Source organism: Lycium barbarum, chromosome 3 (assembly GCF_019175385.1).
Source record: "Lycium barbarum isolate Lr01 chromosome 3, ASM1917538v2, whole genome shotgun sequence".
NCBI lineage: Eukaryota > Viridiplantae > Streptophyta > Magnoliopsida > Solanales > Solanaceae > Lycium > Lycium barbarum.
Window position 1 is genome coordinate 118,484,640 of NC_083339.1, and position 19,762 is coordinate 118,504,401.

At 35.1% G+C, this 19,762-nt stretch overlaps 1 protein-coding gene across 1 annotated transcript; it reads left to right on the forward strand.

Annotated features, from left to right (window-relative positions):
* Positions 1-108: 108 nt before the first annotated feature.
* Positions 109-4,186, forward strand: LOC132632019 (SUMO-conjugating enzyme UBC9). The gene is made up of 5 exons (XM_060347801.1): positions 109-254; positions 361-438; positions 1,573-1,700; positions 2,653-2,757; positions 3,823-4,186. Exons 2-5 carry the CDS (start codon positions 369-371, stop codon positions 3,964-3,966), a joined length of 447 nt encoding a protein of 148 aa, XP_060203784.1. The 5' UTR covers positions 109-254; positions 361-368; the 3' UTR covers positions 3,967-4,186.
* Positions 4,187-19,762: the final 15,576 nt, after the last annotated feature.

Here is a 19,762-nt window from a genome sequence, read left to right on the forward strand (position 1 = left end):
TTAATGAGCATGACATCTCCAATTGGAATGATTATTGTAGAATTTAGTAAGGAACGGCGGATCGGCGGAAAATGGAAATGTTTAAAAAATTAGTATTACTTACTAAAATAAATATGTTTAATGCGGGGCTAGACCCTATATAAAGGGTCATTTTTCCTAGCGGAATCATCATTATTTTTTAATCTTCTTTTCCTCTGTGGTAGTTTCTTACTGTTTATTCATCCAAAGAAAAGGAGGATCCCGATCTCTGTCAGGTCAATTTCATTAATGTTTTTCTTGTTGTTTTATTTTTTAAAAGCAAAATTAGAGCAATGTTTTTTATTGTATGGGGGTATGGATCTTAGAAAATTAGAATTGCAGGAGTCGCTATGGCTTCCAAGCGGATCTTGAAGGAGCTCAAAGATCTTCAAAAGGATCCTCCTACTTCTTGTAGTGCTGGTAAACACCCCCCCCCCCCCCCCCCCCAATTTCTCTTTTGTACGCTTTTTGTGCATTTTTTATAAACGTGTGTTAAGACAATTTAATTTATTTACCCTTTCTTTTGGTTGAAATTTTGTGTTGCTAAACAAATCTGTCATTTGACTTATTGGACGTATGAAGGAATCATCATTTTAAGGATTCTAATTTCGTACCTTTGTTTTGTATGGTTGTACCTTCATCAAGATCATATCATGTGATGTGATGATGCCACTGTGATCTGCCTGCCACAAAATTCTTATCTTTTTCTTTTTTGGTATCAATGCTTTGTTTTTGGCTTTATGCCTGGTTTAATAGTATGATTTATTAACCATAAACATGTCAACGGCTGCATTTGATGTCACTTGAATGGAAGTTATAATCTGTTTTCTGGTTTTGTGTGTCATTTATATGGCTGCAACTGCTTAGTAGCGGCCTGCCAGTGATACAATTGAATCGGATAGCAAGGGGACATGAAAGTTTTATGGAAATAGAGATATGTTGCAAGAATGGATAGCTCTCTGTTTGCAAAAACAAAAATGAAAATGAGATCTTGTTATTTTTCTACTGATGTCCAATCTTGTGGAGTAGTTTATTCAGCATGTATATCATATTCTATTACATGCACTATGCATTACGAACTGGGGTGTTTGTTTAGCATAGTTCGTGCAGGAAATTGTATACGTGAAACTGCAATTATGTTATATTGACGGGTTCTTATGTAGTCCTTTGAATGGGCTAGTCTATAAAAGAACCTTTCATGGTTTCCCTGCCGGTTAATAGAACTAAGAACTTTTGCCTTTTGACATAAATGGTTATTGCTTAAAGTCAGATCCTTCTTTTAATAAAGACGCCATGACAATTTTTCTGTTCTCATTATCAAGATATGCTTATTTCATGTAATTTCTTGAAAGGAAAAATCAAAAGTTCAGTTATGCAGGTTATTCCTTCGTTTATCAATGTTTGGATTCATATAAAGCAACAAAGTCATATTCTGATCGGCCGTCCAGGGCAGACCCCATTGACACATATCTTAAAACCTCTCTTAAGGAATAAGTTTGTTGGGCTTGTCATTTGCATTTTATTTTACTCATCTGCTAAAATTGGATTTCTCAGGACCTGTTGCTGAGGACATGTTTCATTGGCAAGCAACGATCATGGGTCCTCCAGACAGCCCTTATTCTGGTGGGGTTTTTCTGGTGACAATCCATTTTCCTCCAGATTATCCGTTCAAGCCACCTAAGGTGCATTATGAGTTCTTGTTGCTCCTTAAATATAACATGGATAATAGCTGTTGATATGACTTCACAGATAAAGTATGGTTCTTAACAACCTAGAAATTGTGCTTCTAAGAGACCCTGTCCATTGAAAAAGTGAACTTAGTCTTCAATTTTTGTTACTACGATGCATTGTTTCATTTTAGTGATCTGCAACTTTAACACGATTGATTAAGCTCCTTTATGTGAAATTGGGTCTTAAATTCAATAGATAGCTGAAGAGGGAATAGGTTCTGCTCATATTTCTTTTGGAGCTGCCATGCTTATGTTGTTTTTAGCTGCAGTTTATAGTCTTCTGAAGATCCCAATAGTTCTTGCGTGATGGTTCCACATGAAAGAGTTTTTTATTTGTATTTTTATTTTCTTTATACAGTGTTCTCCCTTGAAAATAGTGTTGGTTCCATAGATGACATAAATTCCTTTTCCTTCTGGATTCTGAGCATCTTATTTTTACTTTTTCTTTGAGGATTGTTTAGCAAATGAAATAGATATCAAATTTAACAGCACAAAAAATGTTTCAAGTCTACCAGGAGAGAAAAGCCAACTTTAGTTGCCTTCTGCAATTTATAATAAATAATGGCCACCGCATATAAAACATTGATTTGTGATAATCGTTTAAATCTTTATGTTAACCAAACATTAGTGTAAGTCTAAAACCGGTTTCTCCAAGTTGTGAAAGCATCAACAAAATCTGTCAAAACTGGTCAAAATATCTCTTCAGATCAATAAAAAAAAATGTCAACTAGAATAACTAAGGTGAAAGATCAAGGACTATCCGTGAAAGTGGTAGTCACAAATAGCATTAGCTGTTGTGCTTGAGTGCTTGATTTGGTGACATTCTGTATTCATTTCTTTCAACTGCTTTTGCATTGCAATGAACTTCGCTGAAAGACACTCACCGTTGATGAAACTCTGGCAGGTGGCTTTCAGGACAAAAGTTTTTCACCCAAACATCAACAGCAATGGGAGCATATGCCTTGACATTTTAAAGGAGCAGTGGAGCCCTGCCCTAACGATTTCCAAGGTTCATCTCTTATTACATTTGAGTTGTTTATATCTGAAGTGCTACTTATCAATATTTTGTTAAGTGTTTTGGTGCTTTTGTTTTCGCACGCTCATAATACCCTTGTAGTTAAATAAATTGTTCTACACTTATATGGGACAATCTTGCTTTTTTATTTTCATTTTATTTGGAAACTAATATGAAGATTTATTTAGTAATAATAAACAGAGCGTTGTGCAATCCTAGATACAATATAGGATCTGCACAATCTGTAATTACGTTTTTGTGGCATTGGCTTAGTGCAAGTATTTGAAAAATCTTTGGTTACATGTATTTAAAAAAAAAAAAGAAAAAAAAAGAGCCTTGTATACTGCCACTAGAAAGGCTTCCTTTAAAAAGAACTCTTATTATTGTTTAGTAGCCAAAACGATGAGATTTCTATATCGTTTAAATCTTTACATTAGAGTAATTAAAACTTATTTTGCATTTCCGTTTAATACCATGAGCAAATCGTAATGTCTGCAAACTAGTTTATAGGAATATTCTCAATACTAATCTATGTCGTTTATTTTCAAATTTCCAGTTTGTCATGATCATAGCCATATATATCAGAGCTAAAGTTGTTTAGTCGACTAGAGAGCTTTAGATTCTTGGCATCTTGGGCCCGGTTTTCCTTTTTAAATTATGCCATTAGAGTTCCTATTCAAATGACTTCCTCTTCTATTCATTATGCCATTAGAGTACCTATTTAAACGTCTTTTTCATATATTCAAGTACTGCCTCTGACCGTATATCTTAGATAAAAAGGCTATCATTGATTCAACATAACAGTCGTGTCAACTTTTGGTGATCCTCCTGCTATTTACCTTTTGCACTACTGGTGCATCTAGAAAAAAGGGGAGCCCCTTCAAAACATAATCAATGTTGATCGGACAACTTAACAGCTCTCTTAGGATGTGATCAGCCACTAAATTTTTCATGAGGATGTCTTGCATTATTCAAAGCTTTAATCTCTGCAGGGCAATAAATATTACTTCTGCTCTGTGCCTCCACTTATTTATTGAGAACTGTTTGTTTCAATTTTAGGTGTTGCTTTCGATATGTTCTCTCTTGACGGACCCTAATCCTGATGATCCTTTGGTACCTGAGATTGCACACATGTACAAGACAGATCGGAACAAGTACGAGACTACTGCAAGGAGCTGGACCCAGAAGTATGCCATGGGCTAAACGCACATCGGTAATTGTGGAGTCAGGGCATTTTACTTTCAGATACTTTGTTATTTACATTGGATGTATTAATGAGTTGATCTGTTCTTTGAGTTGTACCATGGGCAGATGGAGGGAGTCGATGTCTTAGGAGGGGAGGAAAATCATGAATGTTGATCTTTAATGGTTGTATGAGCAATTTGATCTTTGATAGAAACCAATGAATTAACCTTTTCTTCCAGGTGTTTCTGCTGATAATATTTGCTGACAATTTGTTTTGACAAGCTCTTATCTTGGAGCAATATAGATAGGTTTTGAAACGCGATAAGCATAGGGAAGCATAGGGCCCTTTAACTTCTCCATGTTGAAGCATTCAGGTAGGACTGTTTAGGTAATGACGATTGCTATCTGGTACTTTATTGAAGAGATATGTCAAAAAAAAAAAAAAAAAAAAAAAACATAAAAGGAGAACGCCGTTGTTGGTCTTTCATATGACTAAATCACTAAAGTTGTCAAGATAAAGTAGATATGATCACGGCAGCATATAATCATCCACCCAGGGCCGTCTCAATAACGGGGGCTAAAGCCAAACATCAGGCCCCATTCTTTTTTAAAGAAAATTAAAGATCATATATATTTTATTTAAAGTTCGTAGATTTTTTAGATGTCAAGTCATTAGTTACTGTTTTATAATCGATTTGTTCTAAAAATTCCTTTCAATTGATAATATGGTTAATCCATTCAATCTATATTGAGACATTGTTGATTTTAGATAAGATTTTCTTAATTTTAATTTTGAAAAACTTCTTTTGGCCGAGGCAATAGTTATATAATACATCTTTATGAAAAAAAGGAGCTCAAGAAAAAAAAAAAAAAAAAAGCGAATTATAGTCGAGCCACCCTGCATCCACCCTGTAGTTGAGGAGAAATTAGTTCCATTTCTCAGCTTCATATGAATTTTATACTCGGCACAATAAGCCCAAGAGGGCCAGCCCTAAGCACTCACTGCCACCTTTAAGTTCAACAAGAAGGCAGAACAGAGAATCATGGGGATGTTTATGTCTATTTTCTGGGCTGCCGACTCGTCCTTCATGCTTGATGAGGGCATAATGTTTACTCGATAGAAACATCCCAGCGAGTTAAGCTTTTATAACCATGGTATGGGTAATTACTCATACATTTATTATTCCACTGGGTTCCTATTTTCCCACCAGGTATAGGTAACTCTGTCACTAAGGTAAATGGTAAATCAACATGGTAACCATGTAGTTACATAGGTGAATGGAAGCATATTTGAACTACTAAAATCATGATTAAACATTTGGAGTAAAATTTAGAGTATAGCTGTACTATTAAAGCGAGTATATATTTATTTTCCCTTTTCCAAATTACGTACGTTTTCAATGGGAAGGGCCAAAATGACATAAGTTGGTAATCTTGTTGCTGCTATCTCTTAATTAGACTAGCAACCAAATAATGCCATTTAAGAAGTAGTCATATTTCTTTTATTTTTTAAACTTGATTAACACGTTTTAAAAAATATGACTAAACTGTATAAAATGGGTATATCCAGTATATAATCAAATTACGGAGGCTCAACTGACATTCCAAACTTAAAGGGGTCTAAGAGATGATTACCACTTTTTAAATGTATTCCAGGGGTTATGTTGTCATGAACTGGGCTTCTTCCATGAAAATTCTACAATTTGGTGTTCAACTAGTAGTCCAGATAGCCAGATACCGGCCCAAGAGTAGAATCAGAAACGAAAGGGTGGAATGCCCTTATTTTGGGGTGATCTTTAATTTTTGTCCTTCGTTAGAACCTTTTGATTTCGAGTTCGAACTCCCGCTAAGTAAAAAATTAAATAAAAGTTTGCAAAGTAAAGTTTGGATTCACAAAGTGGAGTTTGAAACTCTACCTTCCTTAAGGTAGAGTTTTAAGGCAAACTCTACCCATGCATGCTAAAACTCTCCCTTAAGGCATAGTTTTGCCTTATACCTGAAGGCAAAACTCTGCCTTAAGGCCTAACTTTGGCCCGAACAGGCCTAACTTTACTACAAAACTCTGCTTTGCGAAATTATCTTTTTTTTTTTGGGAAAAAGACATACAATGGCCAATAGGCCAAAGTAATCCCACATTTGAGCCTAATACCGTGAGCTGGCTGGCCGGCCCAAACTATTCCCAAGCACTGGCCGGCCCAGCAGCCCAAATGCCTTTGAAAAAAAAAAAGAGACTTTCTGTGGCGACTATAGTGGCCACTAAAAGTTCGCTGCAAAACAAAGGACTATTTGTGGCGACTTTACTAAAGATCAACTTTTTTTTTTTTTTTAGTGGCAATTAAAAAAAGTTTCCACTAAAGATTAAATTCATATTGAGCCTTCAACAAATGTTTCAAAACATGTATAATATGTGTATACTTATTCAGTGATTGAACTTTCAAAAAATATTTCAAACACATGTACTATAATATGCGTATATTTATACATTGATTGAGCCTTCAAGAAATATCTTGAAACATGTATAATAATACTTATGACACATTTTCTATACATATACAATAGGGATACATATTCTATACAACAATGATACATTTTATATACTAAAGTAACCATCATCGAAAACTTAACAAACTAAAATATATCAACTACAAACTAATAAAATTAGTAAGTATTCATTAATTATACATTTATTAAACATAAATTATACATTAATTATACATTAATTATACGTTAATTATACATTATTATACACATATTATACAATAATGATATAGTTTCTATACGTATGATACATTTTCTATACATATACAGTAGTGATACATATTCTATACAACAATGATACGGTTTCTATACGTATATGTCTGATACATTTTTATACGTATGATACACTTTCTATACAAGAATGATACAATTTATATACATATGTTGGGCTTACATATACACTTTCTATACAAGAATGATATAGTTTATATACACTTTCTATACAAGAATGATACAGTTTATATACATATGCTGGAATTATATATACACTTTCTATACAAGAATGATACAGTTTATATGCACTTTCTATACAAGAATGATACAGTTTATATATATTATATATGTATGATACATTGTCTAGACATATGATACACTTTCTATACAAGAATGATACAATTTATACATAAATTATACAACAATGATTCATTTTCTATACTTATGTATGAAATATGTATAATAGGTGAATCATTAGTGTATAACCAATGTATAACTAATGTATAATATATGTATGATTAGTGAGTATACGTTGATGATACATTTATTATACACAAATTACACAACATATAATGATACAAACCCATGATACATTTTCTATAGATATACGGTAAGGATACATATTCTATACAACAATGATACTTTTTTATACTTATGATACATTTTCTATACATAGTTGATTTTTAGTGGCTTTTACGGAAAAAAAAAAAAGATCTTTAGGGGCGACTAAAGTCGCCACAAATAGTCCTTTTTTTTTTTTTTTTTTTGCAGCGGAGTTTAGTGGCTACTAAAGTCGCCACAAAAGGTCGCGCTGGCTACACTTTGGGTTTGGAGAAACATGGGCCATCCGGTGGGAATAGTTTGGGCCGGATGGCCCTTTATGTCCTTTTCCCTTTTTTTTTTACTGAGCTGGATTTCGAACTCCAAACCTCATGATATTAGGCGAAAGAGACAAAAATTAAAGACCACCAATTTGAGGGATAAAAATTAAAGACCAGTGCATTTGAAGGGCAATCCGCACAAAAAAATGGAAACGAAACACGAAATTACACCTAATGATTTTGAAAATGAATGATCTTGAATTTTTGAGACCCGTTGACATCATCGGCAAACCTTCAAAGTCAAAAGTTTAAAGTGTTGCTTATGGGGTAAAGCTTATTAAACTTGATGTTTTTCCCACAGGCCATAGTATGAATTGGTCCAAAAATTCAAGCTCACTCATTTCCAATACCATTTTTTGTAGATCACCGAAGGGAAGAATGTTGGTTCAATAGCATAGCTTAGTGGTTAAAACTCACATTTCGAATTGTTGGTCAAGAGTTCAATTCCAATAACTATGTGGGAAAGAAAAATAAGAAGTGATTCGAGCCTATGGTCTATCGGGAACAGCCTCTCTACCTCACAAAGGTAAAGGTAAAGTCTACGTATATCCTACTCTCTCCATACCCACCCCTGAAATCGCACTAGTATGTTATTGTTGTTGAAAAAATTAATAGAATGAAATGTAGGTGTGGTCAGAGACTCAGAGTCAGTAGCATTAATGAAATGAGTGTACTAATACTAGTTATATTACAGCCATTCAAAACCTCAGGGGGTCACCGTAAGAAAATTATTTATATCCGGTATTTATACCAATTAATGAATACACAACACGTCTTCATGTACATTTTGTTACTAAATTATAATTAATTAATGTATATTGTCATCTTAATTTATAATTTAATCATGATAAATTAGTATAATTTGATATAAATATCGATGCGAGTAGATTTCTACACTAAATTTACTCTCACTTCAAAATAGAATTGGAATCAGTATGTTACAACAATTCTTTTAAAATCATTTAAAGAATTCATAGAAGCCTGCCCAAGAGTGAGCCATGTGATTTCACTTTGATTTTCTCACAAAGTGCACATAATTCTGTGCTGTTCCTCGTCAGTTCTGCATTACGCAATAACTCATCAAGCAGAAGAAATTACGCGATTTTGTATGATAAGCAAATATTCCAATGTTTTTTCGTAAGTTGTAAGTGAAGCAAGAAATGATGGAGTTTGATATAAATATGTTTGTGAAAGTCATCGTTACTTTAAGAGGACTAAAAGCTCAAAGAATAATGGCGTTAGAACATGGAGTAATTAAAAAAAATCGAAGCTTGAGGTTTGAAAAAAAAAAAGTCATAGGTATGTCATATGTTCTGCGTATTAATTATCTCATTATGTATAAAATAAAAAAATCAATTTATACTATATACATCATTAATAAAAACATATAATTTTTTAAAACAGATTAAAAATGAAAGTATAGCATGTAAATTGAGACGAAGGTACCCTCTTTACATGAGTTAAAGTTTGCCACAAATATAATATCAGCCCTCATTGCAAATTTGCAATAAGAAAGGTTGCCCATTTTAGCTTATCATAAAAAATGGAAAAATGGCACGGTGACTCATGTGACATGTCGTGTTCATAAGCTGGTGCTACTACTGTATTTTTATGTTACTGGCAGAAAAATAAAATTGGATTATTTAATACATAAATGAATTACACTTGTCGAGTGGAGATATACAAAAGGATCTCTGATAGAAAACTCTTAAAATCTCGATATTATATTCAATTAATAACATAATCTGTCAAGGGTCGTGCACACAGGTGGGAGAAAGAAAGGGGATAAGGCATGGTCTCTGAAAATCAGGTTCATTAGAAACCTAACTCCCACAATGCTTTCTTAAAAATAGTTAGAAAATGTTGATCCTTTCCCTAATCATTCCGAGCGAGGAGTTTAATTGAATCTACTCGTCGGAAAATTATATTACTTGAATAGTTGATCTTTTCCCGATTTAGTCCGTGCGAGGAGTTTAATTGAATCTACTTCATTGAAAAATTATATTACTTAAATATGATAAAACTGAATTTTTTGTCATACATAAAAGAGATTCTCGTATAGTGCCACGGAGGTTGAAAATTACTTTTAAGTCACAAGTTCAAATCTTAAGTATGATGATGCCCTTTTGAATTCCTACATAAATTTTTGATTCCGTCACTGAGTGCCTCAATGTCTAAAAAAAAAAAAAGATAGATTCATATTGTACTTGGAACTCAGGGTTTGTTCAGGCAGCGATAGCGGGTAGCAAGAGAAGACATCTGAATCTCTTTCGTTGAAAAATTACACCATATATATAAAATTAAAATTATATATATATATATATATATATGCTAAATTTCATTAACTTCTTTGTATATGCAATTCTACATATTTTAAATCCCCTTGATAAAAATCTTAGTTCAGCCAATTGTTTTAATTTCAAGACAAGGCTGAGAGGGACAAGATGAGTCCCACTTCCATTTTGCAGTTATTTCTTAGTGGAAGATTCAGTGTGTATGGCTGGTTGTTTACTAACCTTATTTGCTTAAAAGTATATGATTTGGTGCGTGTTGCTCTCCAGCCGCCTCATTAATGGTGCTTGCCGATGAGTTCACCTGAAGCCTTACGGTTAAACATACTGATAAGTTTCTGTCTTCTCTCATTAGCAATCTAAAGCACCCAACTAACTAAAGGTAAAACGTTTCTTCTATCTCAACTAAAGCAACGCGTGAACCCCACGCGCGGCCCAATGGAGCCTCCCGGCGGCCCCCAAGTGGCGCGTCCGGTGGGGGAACAGATCCCTACCATGGGGACGACAATACCTCGTGAAGATTCTACACAAAAACCAACCTATGCGACCACAATATCAACACCTAAACCACCACCACCGGCGAACAAGTTCGGATGCCCATCGGTGAAAACCAGAAGAACCCAACACAACGGGGTAGCTGCTGTCATCTTCAAATCCAAAGATTACTACGGAGTCATGGCTAATGAGTGTAAATTCACTTTGATTGGAAAATTTCTAAAGGGGCGACCACAGATCGATGTAGTTCGGTCCATGTTTTTGGAAAAAATTACTTTGAAGGAAACAACTGTAATTGGGGCATACGACCACAGCTCGGTGTTCATAGACTTCACCAACGAGGAAGATTGTCAAAGAACGTACTTCAAGAGATCAATTGAAATCAATGGAGCACAGATGTGGCTCCAAATGTGGCATCCAGATTTCAAGCCGGAAGAAGACTCACCAATGGCTCCAATTTGGGTACTCCTTCCTAAACTTCCTTTTCATTGCCACGCATGGAATTATGTGAGACAAATACTAGCGCCGATAGGAACCCCTCTGATTATGGATGCTGCTACAAGCAGTAGAACTCGACCTAGCATGGCTAAAGTCCGGGTTGAAGTAGATTTAACGAAACCACAAATTGACAAATTATGGGTGGGTTTGGAGGATGAATCACACCCTCTCAAAGGTTTTTACCAAAAAATTGAGTATGAAAGTGTTCCAAAATTCTGCACACATTGCAGGAAAATAGGACACTCTCTAGTGCAATGTAGGTTTGCCAAAAAGAAAAAAGATGAGAATAAGGATGAAGAGAATCGGGAAATAGTAGATCAGGCTGAGACAAGCAAAAATGGAGACAATAAGGGAAAAGGAAATTTTGAAGTAGAGATAGACAATAGACAGATAGAAGAAATTGCAGTGGAAACCCAAGCAGCTAAGACCAAAGGGGAAAACCACAGGGAAAAGAGAAAGCAAAGAAGAAGAAGGAATGCTCTAAAAGTAGTAAGAAATAAAGGCAAAGGGAATCATAAAAATGAGGATAAGAATCAGAGGGAGGAAAAGGAAAAAGTGGAGAAAGACCAAGACAAAGGAAATAGCAATGAGCAGGACAGTAAGCAAATTATTAGTAAGGAACAACAACTTACTGATGAAGTAGAGGTTCAGAAGGAGCATACTAATGTAGAAAAGATTGGAAAGTTCAAGGGAACAGGAACACCAGAGGAACAACAAGACAATACAAAGGAAAATCAGACTCCTAAAACTGTGGTAGTTATCACCACCAGTGAAAAGGAGGAAAACAGTACACATGAAATAACTGTTCCTATCAATCCTCCACTCAAAATTCAGAATGCATTTCAGAGCATAGCTGATGATACTAGACAACCTGTAGAGGAGGAAGAACAAGAGCAAAGCAGTGAGAACACTCTATCTGAAAATATGGTCCCAGGAACTAACCAGAAGAAGAAGATACATGAGAAACATGGTGGCACTGATGCAAACGAGGAACCTCCTGAGAAATCAGAAACTGGCTCTAGTGATGACAAGAAAGAAGATGTTGATAACTGTGAGTTCAATAAAGACAGGAAAAGTGAACAAGAAAATGTTGATAGCCTATCAGATGAAGAAGTGGCTGATAGCCTGATCAATGCCTTTGCACTAGAACCAAATATGGAGTGTGAGGTGCAAAATCAGATCAAGGAGGCGGTGGATAAAGGGAATCTATCCCCCAGAGGAACTGAGATTCCTGGAAAAAAGAAACAAAAACAAAAACCAAGTACTTCAACCCCTGCAATGGTCACCAGAGGCAAGGGACGAGGATCAAAAAAACACTTTTGAGCAGTTCCTATGATTAATACGATCATATGGAATATAAGAGGGATAGGCTCCAGAGGAGCTTTTGATAGACTCAAAAAAATCACTCAGATACACAAGGCAACTTTTGTGGCCCTTCAAGAACCTTTTGTACACAATGCTGTCATCAACAAGGACAAGATTCATAAATACAAAAGAAAACTCGGTTTTGCTAATGCTGTTACAAACAAAAATGGCAAGATATGGTGCTTATGGGAAGATGATTTCAGATGTAAGGTGATCAGTGATCGCAATCAACAGCTTACTCTGGAAATTCAGCATAGCAGTAACACTGAAGGATTTTTTGTAACAATAGTATATGCTAAAACTTCTTCTAGGAAGAGAAAAAAACTGTGGGAGGACTTGAGCACCCTAAATAGTCACATAAAAAAACCATGGGCTATAATGGGAGATTTCAATAACATCATGGAAGCTGAGGAGAAGCAAGGGGGAAGACAACATAGACTTAGCAGAAGTTTGGAGTTTGTAGGTTGTATGGAAGATTGCAACATGATGGATGCTGGGTATTCTGGGGATAAATTCACTTGGACTAATGCTAGAAGATTGAGAGGGAGGATCCTGATGAGGCTGGACAGAGTCATGTATAATGATCAATGGTCACAGCAATTCCCTAGTGTAAATATCAGACATCTCCCAAGAACAGGATCAGATCACAGGGTTCTTCTTATGAAATGTGGCAGTAAAGAGCCTCCAAGGACTAAGTACTTTAAATTTTTAAACTTTTGGACTGACCAAGATGATTTCATGGATATTGTGAAAAACTCATGGCATTCTGATATTAGGGGTAATTCCATGTGGATTATGCAACAAAAATTAAAAAGACTGAGCAGCTGCCTAAGCAATTGGTCAAAAAACAGCATTGGTAATGTGTTTGAGAAAGTGAAGGAGCTGGAAGAACAAGTGGAAAAAGCTGAAGCATTGTATACTACTCACAACACTGATATAAACAGAAGTTTGCTTCACTCTAAGTATGCCGAGCAAATTTATTGGGTTAATAAAGAGACTTCTATGCTGAGACAAAAAGCCAGAATCAAATGGGAAGATGAGGGAGACAGCAACACTAGATACTTCCACAGTATCATTAGACAAAAAAGGAAAAAAACACAGCTATACAGGATAAAAAATGAACAGGATCAATGGATCCAAGGGGATGATAAAATTGCAGATGCTGCCATTAGACACTTTAGCAGATTGTTCTCTCAGCCTGTGCAGCAATCTGAAATCAGAATAGTGGATAACATTGAGAGAAGTGTAACCAATGAAGATAATGAGAGGCTTAATAATATACCTAGTATGGAGGAAACTCATCATGCTATTATTTCCCTAGACCCTGATAGTGCCCCTGGGCCTGATGGGTATAGCGGAAAGTTCTACCAAGTCACTTGGGAGATTATCAAGGAAGATGTACACAATATGGTCACAGATTTCTTCAGAGGGGCCAAACTCACAAAGTTTTATACTCACACTTGTTTAATATTGCTCCCAAAGGTGGAATCTCCAAACAATTTCTCTCAGATGAGACCAATCAGTTTGAGCAACTTCTCAAACAAGATCCTATCCAAGATTATCTCCAACAGACTTACTAACATCTTGCCTAAATTGATCTCTCAGAATCAAACGGGTTTCATCAAAGGTAGGCTGATTACTGAGAATGTTTTACTCACACAAGAGTTGGTGCAGGACATCAAAAAGAACAACAAACATGGGAACATTGTAATGAAGTTGGATATGGCCAAAGCATATGACAAGGTGTCCTGGCTATTCCTCAAGACTGTTATCAGGAAAATGGGATTCTCTGAGATATTTATTGATCTCATACATAGAATCATAGCTGAAGTTTGGTATTCAGTTATGATCAATGACATGAGGCATGGTTTCTTTCACTCTACCAGAGGTCTTAAGCAGGGTGATCCTCTATCACCTGCTTTATTTGTTTTGGCTGCTGAAACTCTGTCTAAGGCTCTGAACCATCTTCACAACAATGAGAGATATATAGGTTACACCATGCATCAGAAGGGCCCTCTTATTAATCATTTATGCTATGCGGATGATATTGTTATATTCTCCTCAGGAAACAAAAGAACTATTAAAATGATCACCAAGGTTTTGAAGCAATATGAAAAGGAGGCTGGTCAAGAGATCAACATTGAGAAAAGTGTCTTTTTGACTGCTACTCACTCACCTGAAGATAGGAGAAGGATGATTAGTAGGATTACTGGGTACAAACACCAATTCTTTCCTATGAAGTATCTAGGCTGTCCTATATTTCCTGGAAAGAAAAGACTGTCTTATTTTGCTGATATTGCAAAGAGTGTCATGAACAAAGCTCAAGGATGGCAAGGCAACATTCTATCATCTGGGGGCAGAGCAATCATCATTAAGCATGTACTCCAGTCTCAAACCCTACATACTCTTGCAGCAATGTCACCTCCTAGGGGCATTATAAAACAGCTGGAAAGATACTTTGCAGATTTCTTCTGGGGGCAGACTGAAATAAAAAGAGGTACCATTGGAGTTCTTGGACAAATATGTGCTACCCTCAACAGGAGGGGGGTACAGGTTTCAAAAGCATTGAGGATATATGTAAAGTGTTTGCAGCTAAAAGATGGTGGAGAATAAGAGTTGAAGATAATTTATGGTCTCAGTTTATGATGGCTAAGTACTGTCAAAGAAGTCATGTAGTTGCCAGGAAAATTCAAGGCTATCACTCTTTTATCTGGAAGGAATTATTGAGAATCAAAGCTGATGTAGAACCGCATATAATATGGAGGATAAATGAAGCTAAAATACACTTTTGGTGGGATAATTGGACAGGCATTGGTCCCCTAGCTCTGTATCACCATTCTGAAAATAACGCATTGGGCTTTCGAAATTTGGATTTTCCATCGCTAGACTTTGCATCATTTCTATTAAATTTGTTTGCTGCATACCACATTGAACATCGACTTCTTCGTTATCATCATCATTATCGGTTACTTCTGCATTATTGGGTTCGCTATCACTTGATGATGTCTCACAATAATTTGGACAATCATCCCATCTAAGAAAGGCCTCTTCCTAAACGAAAAGTAACATATTTTAAATACCAACATCAAATATATATGGATTATTTAATATCAAGGTGATCAACCTACCGATATTGATCTACATTGTCATGTTTTGGAGAAAGATCAACTCCACTGAACTGAGAGTTTTGCCCAAAATAAACATTTGGTACCACTGACGAGTTTTGTGAATAATTTCACTGTAAGTTTGATTAAATTGTTGGTTTGGAGAAAGATCAACTCCTCCGGACTGAGAGTTTTCCCCAATATTACTTATATCAGGTGTATAACCCCTACAAAGATACCAAGAATGGATATTTACCAATAAATAAAATAAACGCATGCTACTATATAAAATAATAATTTAAAAATGGATATTTACCAATTTTCAATGTAAGTTTGATTAAATTGTTGGCTTAGAGTCTCCAACGACACTTGACCACGTAAGATGTTTCCATAAGAACTAAATTCTCCATAAGTATTATCATGAGTAGGCTGGACTTGAGGGACTTCTTGAGGTATCTTTTCAATATACATTTCAAGAACATAAATGGCGACTAATTCCCTATATTCTTCAGGATCCCTCAAATACTCCCTCAACGAGTCATCATTAATGATATTCCACACACCATAAAGCACTAAACCTTGTGAAACGGTATGTGGATATCTGCCTATTACAGATAATCCATACTGAGTGGGATTAGTTTTCATTTTTTTGTGTAAGTAACTGACTAAGGTTTCGTAATTCAAGGTTGTTGAAAACTTTACATGGGCTTTTGGTTTGATACTATAACGAACGGTATTATTGTCATCAAGTATATCTCCATGCCAGAATAGCGAAACCTTAACAGTTGATGGAGGAGAAGACATTTTTTCTCTGAAGTTTGGTTTTTTTCAAGAACTTAAAAGACTTAAACTTATGAAATGGATGAGTTTTTACCTCATCCAACATTCATATTAAATAGGAAAAATTCGAGCGCAAAAGTGAACATTTAAAAAGCGTGGGATTAACCCCTATTGCGCATAAAAACTCTAGGCAATACTTTTGCATATGAAAATGTTGCGCAATAGGATAAGATTCCTGAAATAAAAAGCGGTCAAATAATGAAGTATTGTGTTGTCAAATCAAGCATAGTGTGTCATAAAAAGTGGTCAAATAATGCAGCATTATGTTGTCAAATCAAGCATAGTGTGTCATCTATGGCTCATAAATTGCGCATTTAAATGTTGCGCAATATAAGTTAGTGTCATAAAAAAAGAAGTCAAATAATGCAGCATTGTGTTGTCAAATCTAACATAGTGTGTCATAAAAAGCGGTCAAATAATGCAGTATTATATTGTCAAATCAAGCATAGTGTGTCATCTATGGCTCATATATTGTGCATTTAAATGTTGCGCAATATAAGCTAGTATCATAAAAAGCGGTCAAATAATGCAGCATTATGTTGTCAAATCAAGCATAGTGTGTCATAAAAAGCGGTCAAATAATGGAGCATGGTGTTGTCAAATCATGCATAGTGTGTCATCTATTGATCATATATTGTGCATTTAAATGTTGCGCAATATAAGTTAGTGTCATAAAAAGCGGTCAAATAATACAACACGGTGTTGTCAAATCAAGTATAGTGTGTCTAAAAACTCATATTTTGTGCATTTAAATGTTGCGCAATATAAGTTGGTATTGTGAAATCAAGGAGTAGTATATAACATGATTGATGAATAACTAGCATTCACATTAAAATGAGTGATCATGTCATTCTATCCCCAATTTGCTGATATTGCATGTTTTACCCCAGTAGACATATTTGAAGCAATGGGTAGGACATGGGAACAAGATGATGATTTTAAATACTCAAATAACCCGAACAACAGATTCATTCGACAATACAATAATACAATGAGAGAGGAGTGAGATTGGCGTGTCAGGGAGGTTGCAGCACTGGAACAAAACTTAAGGTCATTAGGGTTTAAACGCCTAAAAAAACGTGTTGTGTCAATGCCTCGTGACACTCCACAAGAGTTGAATTTTGCTCTTAATCATTTTCGCGAATAGAACAATCGGATGAAAATACGTTGGCTAAGAGTAGAATATGATCAACATGGTTACGTAAGATTCAGATCCAAGTGGGATTCGGACTATGAGATGTCCGATGAAGATAAATATTTTTTTATAATAAAGTAAGTAGGTAGGGTCATAATGACCACCCCTGAGGGTACTTGGGGGTTCGCAACTATATAAGTAGCCTTTCATTTGTTATTAGACTACAAAATATTCAATGTCGAGTAGTCGAAATGTAGATTGGTCGTTATTCCTTCCAAATGATTCGAATTGCAGTGGTGATAATAGTTCAATTCATAGCAGCTATTCCAGTGAACCAAGTTTTCTTGATAATAATGATTTCAAACTAGACGATTTGAAATCTCACCTTCTTATAGAGCATAATGATGATTTTTGCAGCGTGAAATATTCAGGTCTACGAGAATATTTTTGCGGGTTACGTCGAGAATGGGCATATCGGCATGCCGAATCAGAACGTCTTGTTCGTGACTTGAAAAATCTCAACGCTCAAATTCCAACAAGGTACTCAATAACCATGCCTCAAGTAGGTCCAGAAACTTGCAAGTTTGCCATACAAAGATTTAGAAAAGAAAACAACAGGATTTTAACAAGACATTGTAGATTTTACATGCTAAAGTTGACCGAATAACAAGCGTCATCAACAAGTAGAGAATTAACATCTACAGAAAAAAGATGTCTTAAGAAACCCAAAATATTGTTTTGAGGACGATATTGAGGACTTCTATTCTGATGATGATTAGGGGTTATTTTGGTTCACTCTCTTAGATTTTGGGTCATTTAAGTTTCAGACTCATGCGGTCAATTTTAATTTTCAGTTTATGATGAAGTCATCAATTTGAATATTTTTAGTATGTTTTTAATTTGCTTTGATTCTTATAGTCTATTATTAATTTATATAATCTTCTTAGAGTTAATAATACATAAAAAGTTCAACAATTCACAATTTTAAAAAAAACACAAATAAATTAGTACATAAAGGGTACGGATTACATAATAAATGTAAACGTGCAACTATTAAAAACAAAGTACATAAAAATAACAAACTAAATAGAAAATATATAGAAAATCAAAACACAAATAAATATTAAACTTAATAAACAAAATACATAGAAATAATAAACAACAACAACATAGCAGAAATAATCTTCCAAAATTTCAGTTTTTCTTTCAAAACATTTTTCTCGTGTTGAGTGTCTTTAAGGTTAGTCTCATTTTTTTTTTCTCTTTGGATTCTTTTAGCAAGACCTCCAAAAGGTCAATATTTTCTTGAGCTTCCATAAGCTTAAACAACAAGTCAAACTTCACGGTAGCTCTAGTGATACGTGAGGTCGGGGTATTTCTATCAACAGGAGGCTTTTTAGTCTTCGCCGCCACTATTTTATCCACGGTAATGCTATCTTCCCAACGAAAATGTTTGTAACCGCCCATATCCTATAAACATTACAAGAAAATCAGTTTTTAAAGTAAAATATGTAGATAATGTGAAAAAAATTTAAACCCTAAAACAATTGTAAAAGCATTTACTTCGGGCACTTTACAATGCTAAAAACGACGCCTCGGATTATCTTGGGTCCTCGATGTTCTTAGCTTACAATAGTGACCACATTCACAAACATCGGGTTCTATAGCAAAGTTTGATGTTTCAGAGCTTTGAGACATGATTTTGGGGGGGGGGGGGGGGGGGGCTAAAGTGTGTTGAAAGAGTGAAAATGGAAGAGGTGAAGAAGAGTATCTTGGAAAAATGAAGCTGATAGGGTTTTTATTAAACACCTATTGCGCACTAATTTAGTGCGCAAAGAGTAGTTTGATTACTTTTTTTTTAACTAGGTTATTTTGGTCTCAAACCCCACTTTTTGGGTCATTTAAGTTGCGGACTCAATGTATCAAGTTAATAGTAATATGTAAATTTTAATACCTATTTCTTTCTTGAAGTTAGTATTTTCTGAAGAGATATATTAAAGTCTAAGTGAACACTTATTTTAAACTATGATTTACTGCCACGTGCCCAAAATGTAATGACGAGAAAATGATCAAATTTACCCCCACTTTATGTGAAGTGGTCTAGAGTTATCCTCTGTGGCTTGAAAATTACTCTCCTCTCCCTTTAAACGCCCCCACTCATTTTAATCTTTCAACCGACAATGGACAAACAACAATGAATTGGAGTGACAACAACAATGGGACAACGTTACAGTAAAACAGGTAAATCATTTTCGAAAAGAATGGGACAATAATGCACCAGTAATCCATTTCGGCTGAAACAAATACAAACCATGGACTAAAAAGTTGAGGACAATAGGCATATTTAGACTATTCCGCATAATACTGGAGAAAATTTGACCCCTATCCCATTGTTAAATTTCAGACACGTGGAACAAACCATATTAACGTTGATTAGTTCGGTTAGTCAATAAA

What these genes read in the sequence shown, in the direction of transcription:
- LOC132632019 (XM_060347801.1), top strand. Translation starts at nt 369, where the DNA reads ATGGCTTCCAAGCGGATCTTGAAGGAGCTCAAAGATCTTCAAAAGGAT. An exon ending in ATCCGTTCAAGCCACCTAAG is followed by an intron (nt 1,701 to 2,652) that starts GTGCATTATGAG and finishes AAACTCTGGCAG; the next exon opens with GTGGCTTTCAGGACAAAAGT. An exon ending in CTGCCCTAACGATTTCCAAG is followed by an intron (nt 2,758 to 3,822) that starts GTTCATCTCTTA and finishes TTTCAATTTTAG; the next exon opens with GTGTTGCTTTCGATATGTTC.